Raw genomic sequence first — 10,634 nt, forward strand, 5'->3', positions numbered from 1 at the left:
AAAAAAAAAAAATGCCACTATATAACCCTGGCTAGCCTCGAACTCACAGAGATCCATCTGACTCTTCCTCCCAAGTGCTGGAATTAAAGACCTGTGCCACCTGACCCAGCTCTAGACTAGAGAGACACTCACTCATTCACCCACCCATCCAGTTATTCATTCCTTTAGAGACATTTACTAAGTATTTATCATACCACTAGGTACAAGGATAGAACACTAAAGAAAGTTCCTATCATCAATGAGTTTATAATCTATAATGCAGCAGAGAAGCTAGCCTGATTACAGTCCCCAAAAGTTCAGGAAATGTGGGCAGGAAGGGAGTTCTTAGTAGAGAAGAACTTCAATAAGTCTTATAAGCGTTTCCATAGGAGATACAATGTTTAAGCTACTCAACCACTCAGCTTTCTTGTCCGAAAGAAAAGCACAAGGCTTATAGGATTGCTATCATGCTTAAAGAAACAAATGCATGCATGTAAAACTTGGGAGGCGGGGGCAGGTGTGCAATGGAGCATGTGTGGCAGGAAATGAAGCCCTGGGGGCTCATGCCCAGCAACACCCCTTCCTCTGCGGTTACTCTGGAAGTGGCAGTGGCAGGCAGGCAGGTGTCACCATGCAGTACAGCTAAGCCACTCGGGCTGTAGCCCACAGACTAAACTGTAGACTACAGCCTGGCGGTAGAAGCTGCATGCACAGCAACTTTATCCACCTGAGTGACTAGCAAAGTGGGGTTTGAAGCTCAGGGAGCCCTCAGATAGACTGAAGCATTTCAATCTCAGGAACTATCACAGATGTACACTTACAACAGCTATAGTAATTAAAACAAACAAACACAACTTAAATCTCAATAGATTAAAAACAATTCTTATCAATAATTGGTTAAGTCTTTTCCACCCCATTTTAAAAAATTCCTAAACAAAAAAAGAATAGATCTGCAAAACAGTAAGGCAGAGGCCTGGATTTAACAAAACTTTATGGGGATTCTTGAACACTATGTGCTTTAAATATCTCAGTTCCAGGACATCCTACTCCAGTTTAAACACAGGAAGAAATGGTCTGCTTAGAAACAGACTCCGTGAAGACAAAGCCAGAAGCTGTCCCAGCTCCTAAGATGTTTTCTTTTTCAAATCTCAGCAATTTGGAGCTGAAGGGGGGAGGGCTGGAGGAGGTCCGTGATGCATATTCATTAACTTGCTGATAGCAACTGAGTGATCCTTTAAAGAGGAGAGTGTTCCTCTAGAGGATAGCCAGCTAGTAAAACAGACAGGATGCGAGGGAGACTCTGAGCTCAGCCTTGCCAGCACACACTGCAGCCCCAGCACACAGCCAGTGCTCACTGCGTGGAGACTAACTGGTGCCAGCTGTCTATCGGACTTACTATTCTGAGCCATGTCACCACACCTGCAGCACATGAGAGGTGCTGAGGGGGCCTTGAACTTTATGCACAACTATATTCATAAAGTGTCTGTGATTTAAGAAGCACCTTTGCAGGCAGTTTGCTGGATTAGCTGTCTGATGAGAGGTGAGGCTTTGAGTTCCTGTGGTCCACACTAGTCTTAGTGAAGTTCTTTGTGGCAACAGAAAAGGAGCTGTTTCTCTCTGAGGGAGACAAGGAAGGGGTTGGTATCACAGGAGAAAGAGTTTAGACACAGCACCTCTTCCAGGTTGGCCAGAATATTTACTGCCACTGCCTTCACTTTCTGCACAGACTAACAAGTAAACCATGGCTGGAAAATCCACACAGACTCTGAGATTAAGAGTCTCAGCAATGTATCCTCTTTAAAGTGCCTTTAGTTTCCCTGCTGCCAGGACTCAGGGAGCTTAAAGGATCCAGCACAGTCCTGCTGCAAGGGCGGGGCTTGCCTCAGACCTAGGTCTTTGCTCTGGCTCTCTCCCTGGCCTCTTTCCTGTCTTTCACACAGATCTTACACGGTACTCCTGCAGCTATTTTAGTGTCCAAAGGGAAGTGTGCCCACGCCATGTGCCAACTTTAAATGACTTCTTTCCAATTTCCTTCCTAGTCAGGTGTGCTTTATAATAACAAACAGTAACAAAGGCTTTTTTTTTTTTTAATGACTTAAGATATTCAGTGGCTTTTGTCTCGCAAGCGTCAGCAGTGACGTCAGAGGATTGTATCCAAGGAGCTAAATGTGCAGGACCCAGGGTCAGAGCAGCTGAATACACCAACCTCAGAAAACACAGACAATGAATTGCAAATGACACTCACAACAAAACGAGGAAAAAAACCTTCACACAGAAGACTACAAAGAGCTCTACAGACACTGAATTGGCTTTCTGTGCACACTGATCCTGCTTAACTGTGTGTGGTAGCTAACCCAACCCGCTTCAGACGTGTGGGGCCACAAACTAAAGGTTGGGTTTTTATTTGGGAGTGGGTGGGGTGGGTGGGAAGGGTTGTGATAAAAATATTTTTTCTTCCTTTAGCTCTACTGTTTATTTTTAAAGCAGTTTCACTCGTTGAGGATGGCCAGTGCTTCTGTTTGTATTTTCAAATAAAATGAGTGGCATTAGTCATACAGTGATTGGCCTTATTAATTCTGCCGAAGGCTACACACAAAAGATACATTGTTTCAGTGGGGATTCACATCATCAAACAAAATGGTTTGGTAAACCCAAAAGAAGTGATAGCCCTTTCATGGCACATAGGGTGCAGTACTGTATATTTCATGGCCCTTTCATGGCACATAGGGTGCAGTACTGTATATTTCATGGCCCTTTCATGGCACAGAGGGTGCAGTACTGTATATTTCAACTTGTCAGCAGGTCAGAAGCACAGGCAGGACACCGGCCCACACTGCCAAGGATGAATAGCAAGCCAAATTGATGAGCCTGTTCAGCTTTCCCCACTGGGAATTTCTCCCAACTCTCCAGGCCTTACACCACTCAGGTAAAGGGTGGCAGCACAATATGCTTTCTGTCTCTCCATAGCCAGCCAAAGGGCACATGAAGCTCAGGAAGAAATATCTGTGCTTCCTGCCTGGAGCGAGGTAGCAGGATTTCTTGATGGCTAGCTGCAGCCAGAAAAGGGACAGAGGCTGAACGTGGCAATGCAGACCCTCTACTGTTTGTTCACAATGCTTGAAAATGCAGCTCCTGTAGCCCTTGAGATTAGAAATGACATGTCTTATGGGGAATGACGATTCATAAGTTCACTAGGATCTGAACAACATTTTCAACAAGTCTGTAAGTCAAACTTGTTTACGGGCTTCACACATCGCATCTGCCTCCATGTAGCACATATTCTCTACCACATCGCTACATCTCTTACCCCAGAGATACACCAAGCATCGAGACTCCCAGGAGATGCTAGCTCCTATTTCCTCTTTGAAAGCTGCTTCCCTTTCGAGACTTCGTGCAGTTCCACCTACACTTGTGTTCTTCTCTCTTTCTCCCTCAATTCCCAGATCCCAGCTACTGGTCTAATCTGGCAGACTCTACCGCTGCACTGATACCCTGTAAGCAGAAAGCTCTGTCTGACGTCTGTTTTCAGGTTCCTTCCCCTGTATCTGACTGCCAGGTCTCGCTCAGTGGATGTATGATGTTCGGATATATGATGAATGGATATACCAGAAGGGGGAAGAAATGGATTTGGGCACTAGTTTTAGGAGACTCAAGAGCACCTGCAAGAACAGGACAGGTTCGTGACTGTCACACAGGCAGACAACTTAGCCACACAGGTTCATGACAGTTGTGCAGACAACCTAGGTGCATACGACACTCAGCCAATCTCCTCGCTGTTGTCACCATCTCCTCCCTTTGCCTTTCCTTGTTCTGCTCTTTCACACGCCTGTCTCTCCAGTTAACTCACACTTCTCAGGGATTTGATGTTTGTAGTCACTCTTACAATTATGGGAAATTTATTACATGCAGCTTTGTTGGCTAAGGAAACTAGCTGAGATCTGCGAGTTTGCAGAGTTCCTTTGAGCTTAGCAACTCCCAGATGTCACAAGAATCTGTATTGCCCAAACACACGGTAGTGAGAATAAAGATTAAAGTCTTTCTCCGTGCAGTTTAGAAGCAGGTTTAACAAGGCACTCTTACCCATGGCTTGCTTGCCCATAGCACACTGGTAGGTGTTTCTTGGAGATTGGTTGTGATGAGGGTATGGGATCAGGCCGGCGCAAACACCAAGCAGAGTGAAGGGTTCAATCTCCAAGTGGGTAGTGTCTCTGGAAAGTTAATGAAGAGTTAAGCAGTTCAGATAGCAAGCGCTAAGTCAGTGTCTGAGTATATAAACATATTATTTCCTAAGTCCCCATGGGATGTATAATAAGCATTAATGCTAGCGAAACTGGTAAAAGAAAAACATGCTGAAATAAATTGTGAGAGAGTTTGAACTGTTTTGTCAGTGTTGGGAATAGAGAAGGGAAACAGTGTAGAAGTTTTTATACAAAAATAAGGCATTATCAGCACACACTCTACCAGTGACACAGCACACACAGACTTCACACTGGCAAGCAGCCTGCCTTCCCTCTGTTAGGGAGAAGTCTGCATCATGTGTGGGGAAAGGAACAGATCTCTGTGAAAATGAGTAGGTACAACCCTATACAGGCAGCGCCATGGTCACTAGCTGACTACGGCCTCAAAGGAGTTCAAACAGCAGGCTTCTGAGGAGATGAGCTTCAGGTTTTACCCAGTTTTAAGGGATTTAAAATTTAAACTCAAGTTTAAATTTAAATAACTCAGCTTTTAAAATTCTAAACTGTCATTACATTTCAGACAATTTAAATTTGTGAATCTACTTATTCAACTGTAAAAGTTTATCAGATTTAATATTTCTAATGTAATTTAGCTATTAAGTATATATAAGATTTAAAAGACTTACAAGGGGGAAAATATAAAATATTTCATTTAAAAATATTCATTACATGATGATACAATATTTTGGATACAGTGGCATAATAAAAATATGTAAATGAAGGGCTGAGACTATACCTAGGTGGTAAAGAACCTGCCTAGCATGTGTGATGCCCTAGACTCAATCTTGAGTACCCCCTCCCCAATAATATTTAATTACTCATTAACTGAGGACTAGAGGTTCCTATGTGTCAGTGCCTAGCACTGTATTCCAACGGGACAGGCTTGTCAGCGATATCTGACTAGTGGTTGTCAGAACCTTGGTTACTTCATAATGCATTTCTGTAGAAAATTCAGGTTGGAGCCAAATTATAAAATAGCTCAGATGGTTTTGGGATAGAGCCAGAGTATGTAGGGGTTTTTACTCAAAGAAGCACAAATCTCCTTTAGTATACATGCTATGCAGTGATCCTGAGTTCCTACCTCAAAGGTCCATAAAAAAGAGCCTTAGGTATTTGAAAGGTTCACAGTGCCTGAGGGCAGAGGTAATCTCTAAGAAAGCAGGTCTTTATCCACTGTGTAATGCACCTGATAAAGATCTACTTCCTCATCTACTTCTCTAACACACAATAGGCTAAGCCAAATGGGGATGTGGGGGTGGGGAGTGGGGCGGGGGGGGGGGGGAAGGATGGGGTTGTGTGGGGTTGTTCTATGGACATCTACATTTAAAAACACACCTTGACTATGAATAAAAATAATAGAATTATCAGATTTTAAAATAAAATGAATTTGATCAATACAATATCTTATTGACTGGGAAAACCTCTACTTTATAATGCCCTACTGTACAAAGACACACAGTATGCAAATAAGTCAGTAAAACCTAGATTTTTGTTCTATGGCAGTAAGCACTGGCAATAAAGTGGGTGTGTGGGAGAAATATAGGTATTTGCTTTAAAGCAGTTATTCAGAGACTCCCAACAAAGTGACAGCACAGTGCAGGTCAGGAGGAGAAACAGGAGCCATTCAGTGTTCCAGGAGTTAGAGGAGAGCCCAGTATGCTGTCCCAGTAGGTTAGGGAAGGTGAATACAGAGGGTGCAGGAGAATCAAGTGTAAGCAAACATTAGGAGCCCAGTGATGTGTGTAAGGGCTTCTGAGAGCCATGGACGGCTGCCAGGGGGCGGGCAATGGCAGCAGCCTGGACTGAGTGGAAGATGGAGGTGGTGAGCGAGCTTAGCCCTGGGTATATCTTGAGGCAAGTAAGAGTAATCAGAGCTACAGAAACTCAGAGGACACAGCTGTCATTTCCATGAACTGCAGGCTACACATGGCACTCACCTTTAACCTCAGTGCTTGGCAGACACACACACACACACACACACACACACACACACACACACACACACACACACAGTTCTGTGAGTATGCGGCCACACTAAGTTCTACACCAGTAAGGGCTACATAATGAGACGCTAGCCCTAAAAAAGTCCACCGTAAAATAGTTCTTGAAATGTGGAATATAAAAGTAGTTTGAAAAGCTCACCATCTGAAGGGGTAAAAATTCTGACTAAAAAACATTATTAAATTATAATACAAATATATACAAATATTATAATACAAATATATATTTCATCTGGTAGCAGAAAGAAAAAAAATTACTTGCTTGAGACTGAAGATATAAATAGTTATAAAGTATGACTATTAAACGCCCTTTTAAAAATATAACTGCAAAAGCTCCAGTTTTGGACAAGTGGTACATTAATGACTTGTGTCACAGAGCTGTGCAGATGTCCTCTAGTGTCTCCCAAACAGAACACAGATGCTTCTTAAAGTGCCACTGTGGCAGAAGAAATACTATAAACACATTGGCATCCTGAGTTTACACTGCACATATGTGGTGCAGAGATATTTTTACGCCACACTATGCATGGAATTCCTCCTCTAACAATGAGATTTCAGATATTCACTGACCAACTCCTATCTCGAAGAGACAAACACATTTTATGCATCCTGACTCATTAGCTCAATGTTTACAGTAGTTAGGTATCAAAATCAGAGAGGAGATTCCCTTTGAAATGTATACCCCGAGCATCACACAGTTAGAGGATAATTAAATCTAGAGATTATTTGCTAGTGATTTGGGGCACTCCACTGGGACAAATGACAGGGGTGCTTCCTTACACAACAGCGTCCTCACAGAAACACCTCCCCTCCCGACCCCCGAAGGTCTGAAGGAGACAGTGAAACAGACAGCACTAAAGTCCATGGACAAACGGACTTTAATTGTGGTGCGAATCTTACTTACTTATTAATTGTATGTTCGTAGAGTGCAATGTTACAGTCATTTTCTTCATTCACATCTAAGTATTCAACTAGACTCTCATGTAAGAAATCTTCAAAATTCCTGAGAAAATATTGGTAAAAGAGACAGGAAGGCAACTTGACTGCAACACTGTTAGGACAATGGAGGACCCTAGTTTTCACTTATCCCCCAATCTCATTCTCTCCTAGAGAGCATCAATACACTGAGATGTTTGAACACGCTGTTCATGGCTCACAAGCTGCTATGATAAAAGCACTAAAGGGTGAATTTTGCCAACTTGGGCCCCACTTGTAAAAATACTGACTTCAGAAACTGTGGTAAGAGGAATCAGCATCCACATTAGCAGTGTGTCTACAGGGGCTTTTCTTGGTGGAAGTATCTAGTGGACAGTAATTACACCAAGGCTCTATAATCCTCATGACTAGAGTTGGTGAGCACTTCATCACGTGCAGGCACTGCATGGGGAATGATTTATAACCGACTGCTGGTAAACTTGGTAGAGAGGAATGAATAGACTAGAGATTAGAATACACTTTCCTAACAGTACACCTCAAAGAATGCTACGGCTGACTAAACCATGTAGGCACATAGTTAAAAATGAATGATTTCCTATCTTTGATCACTTACCTGTAGCCTTGAGCCAACTCTTCCATGTGCTTATTTGTGACAGCTGGTTTTTGTTTCTTGACAATTATATAAGGCCTAGAAAGGGAGAAGAATAACTTATAGAGGAATGATGTGTACCTGCCACCATGGAACGAGAGAGGGGAGACATACAACCTGCTCTGGTTGCTTGACGACACACAGCTTTTTCTGTATGAACATGTAGGATCTTTTTCTCTCCACCACACTCTCTGACACCCTATATTCATGTGAGTATGTATATACTATACAGAACTGCCTGCAATTACCCTAAGAATCATTTGGATTTAAATAAAAAAGCAACACAAAGATCACAGTCAATGAAGTCTACACAAGGTACCAAATCTTCAAGCTGTATTTTGTAAACTGTGTCAACTATTATCCAGAAGCATCTCTTCCTTTCCTATTGGGGAATATGTGGTTTATAGCATTCTCCTTTTACCCATACATCAGGTCTTTGTTCTTTGGTGATTTAAGTTCCTTGGGGCCAACTGTGGTCTAAAAAGTTTTAGATCATGTATGCATCTGGGCAGGGTGGTGAACTCCTGTTCCATGCTACTCCATTCTACCTCGGAGGGGATCCCCTTCTCTTTAGGGTATCCACACTACACAGCACTGACAGGATGCTTGCTTGCTAGTCATTTAGTAGCAGTCTCAGTTTTCTGATTAAAAGAATGGTACATTAGAGGCGGGCGTGGTGGCGCAGGCCTTTAATCCCAGCACTTGGGAGGCAGAGACAGGAGGACTTCTGAGTTCGAGGCCAGCCTGGTCTACAAAGTGAGTTCCAGGACAGCCAGGACTACACAGAGAAACCCTGTCTCGGGAAAAAAAAAAAAAGAAAAAAAAGAATGGTACATTCAAGACTGAGTACTATTGGTGGTTCTAGACACCCACTGGGGACCCCGGAACATATCCCTCTCACAGAACTGCTGGAATCCCTATGGAGTTGGCAGGCAAAGACCATCTGTTTTGAGAGATCGGTGGAAACAGTGTTTGGGGTGGTTTCATACATGCCTAACATCACCAAGATAGACTAACAGGTGACTTTCACTTTGCTATATGTTTATAGAGAACAGACCACAGCTTCCTTTACTTACTGGTGACTTGTAACGACTGATGGGGGTGAGGTGGAGGGAGCACTCTGGCAGATTAACCTGTAACTGTCAGCGGTGACTTGCCTCTGAGGGCTTTGCCACAACAAGGAAATAGCCACAAAAAGAATGGCACGCAGTACGGAAATGTCAGGGGCTGTTGCTATTTGGCTAAGCAGCTCTTACAGAGGGGAGCGAGAAGCCAGCAGACTCTTGTGTGTCTATCCTGGAGCCCACAAAGTGATGTGAAGACTAATGAGCACTTTGAAACTGGCAAGAAGAGGAGTGAAACACTAACAAAAGGGACCTGAGCTGCTGACAGGAGGGGAGAGAGCTCTTCGGGGAAGTCAGCAGGACCCCGAAGTCCCGCTGTGGTGAGGAAACAGAGACCCACTCCCGGTCTACCCCAGAAGCTCAGAGCACTGCTGCTGCACCTCAGGAGCTCAGATCACTCCTGAGCTTACAGCGAGGTTAAGGTTCCCAATCAAGAGCAGGACCCAGAGAAGCCGCTTGTGCAGTAAATTCCATGCCAGCCAGCTCTCTGGTCTGCTATTATACATTTATTTCTAAAAACAACTAACTTTTTAAAAGAACATATTTTATTATATGGATAAAGTAAAATGAAACCATTCTGAACAGGAATAGCTTCCAGCATGCCTGTGCTTCTCCTGCTCCAGAAGGCCATGCTGCCTCACCCCATGCCCTTCCTCTACTTAAGACAAGATCTCACCAGAGACCAGGAATTCATAGAGACCCACTACCTGCCTCTGCCTGATAATGCTAGGATTAAGGCCACCAGGCCTGGCCTGGGCTATTTGTTAGTAGCTCTGCATAAGCACTTATCACAGCCTACCTGTTATTCTCAGCAGAGTCCTGCCTATGGAGACATTACCACTTATAATTCACAGCCAAGGAAACCAAATCTCAGAAACGTAGGAACACTCAGAATCACACAGTCACTAAGTGGCCAGTGAGGACTCAAACGTGGGCATCTTATTTTCAGCAATTTCACAAGAGAAGCCACTTCTGACCGAGTTAAGCAAAAATTTACTTTACTAGAAGCATGAAGAATTTACCAGAAGGCTGATTATACTAGGCTTCTGCCTATGAGTATAGCAGAATATCATTAAGGATGGTTTCATTGACTTCTTCCCCCCTCCCTTCTTGATTGCCAGTCCTGTTTGATTCTATCCTGCGTCTCTGAATTATTCAGCCTCTGGTCCCTGACCCTCTAGGTAGTATTAGGGGTAAGCTCCCACTTGTGGCATGACCAGTCATCAGAGAAGCTCCATCCAGCAACTGATGGAAATGGACGTGAAGACCCACAGCCAAGCATTAGGCAGAGCACGTGGGATCTTATGGAAGAGGAGGAGGAATGACTGCAGGAAGCAGGGGTCAAAGCTGGGCAGAATACAGAGGTGGAACACGATCGGTGGAGTCGAGTGACACTTAAGGACTACAAGGAAAAGCCCAATTCTACCGTGCTCTAGCTCTGAGCATTCGGCTCAGCCTCATAGACCACCGAGTTCCTCATGAAAATGAAGATAACTCAGACGATGGTCTTACACATGCAGCATACCCAGCAAAACAAGACAGCAACTCGAAGCTGGGCATGGTGGCATACACCTTTAATCCCAGCACTCGGGAGGCAGAGGCAGGCGGATTTGAGTTCGAGGCCAACCTGGTCTATAAAGTGAGTTCTAGGACAGCCAGGGCTATACAGAGAAACCCTGTCTCGAAAAACCAAAAAAAAAAAAAAAAA

At 43.8% G+C, this 10,634-nt stretch overlaps 1 protein-coding gene across 1 annotated transcript in view; it reads right to left on the bottom strand.

Moving 5' to 3' along the window:
* The window catches only part of Polr3b (RNA polymerase III subunit B), a 104,876-nt gene that overhangs the window by 38,387 nt on the left and 55,855 nt on the right, over positions 1-10,634 (bottom strand). Inside the window, exons 16-18 of the mRNA XM_029542033.1 lie at positions 7,767-7,841; positions 7,122-7,220; positions 4,060-4,187 (exon numbers count right to left, since the gene is read on the bottom strand). Of these exons, the coding sequence (XP_029397893.1) occupies positions 4,060-4,187; positions 7,122-7,220; positions 7,767-7,841 (302 nt within the window). The remainder of the gene's footprint in view (positions 1-4,059; positions 4,188-7,121; positions 7,221-7,766; positions 7,842-10,634) is intronic.

This window comes from Mus pahari, chromosome 9 (assembly GCF_900095145.1).
Source record: "Mus pahari chromosome 9, PAHARI_EIJ_v1.1, whole genome shotgun sequence".
Classification (NCBI taxonomy): domain Eukaryota; kingdom Metazoa; phylum Chordata; class Mammalia; order Rodentia; family Muridae; genus Mus; species Mus pahari.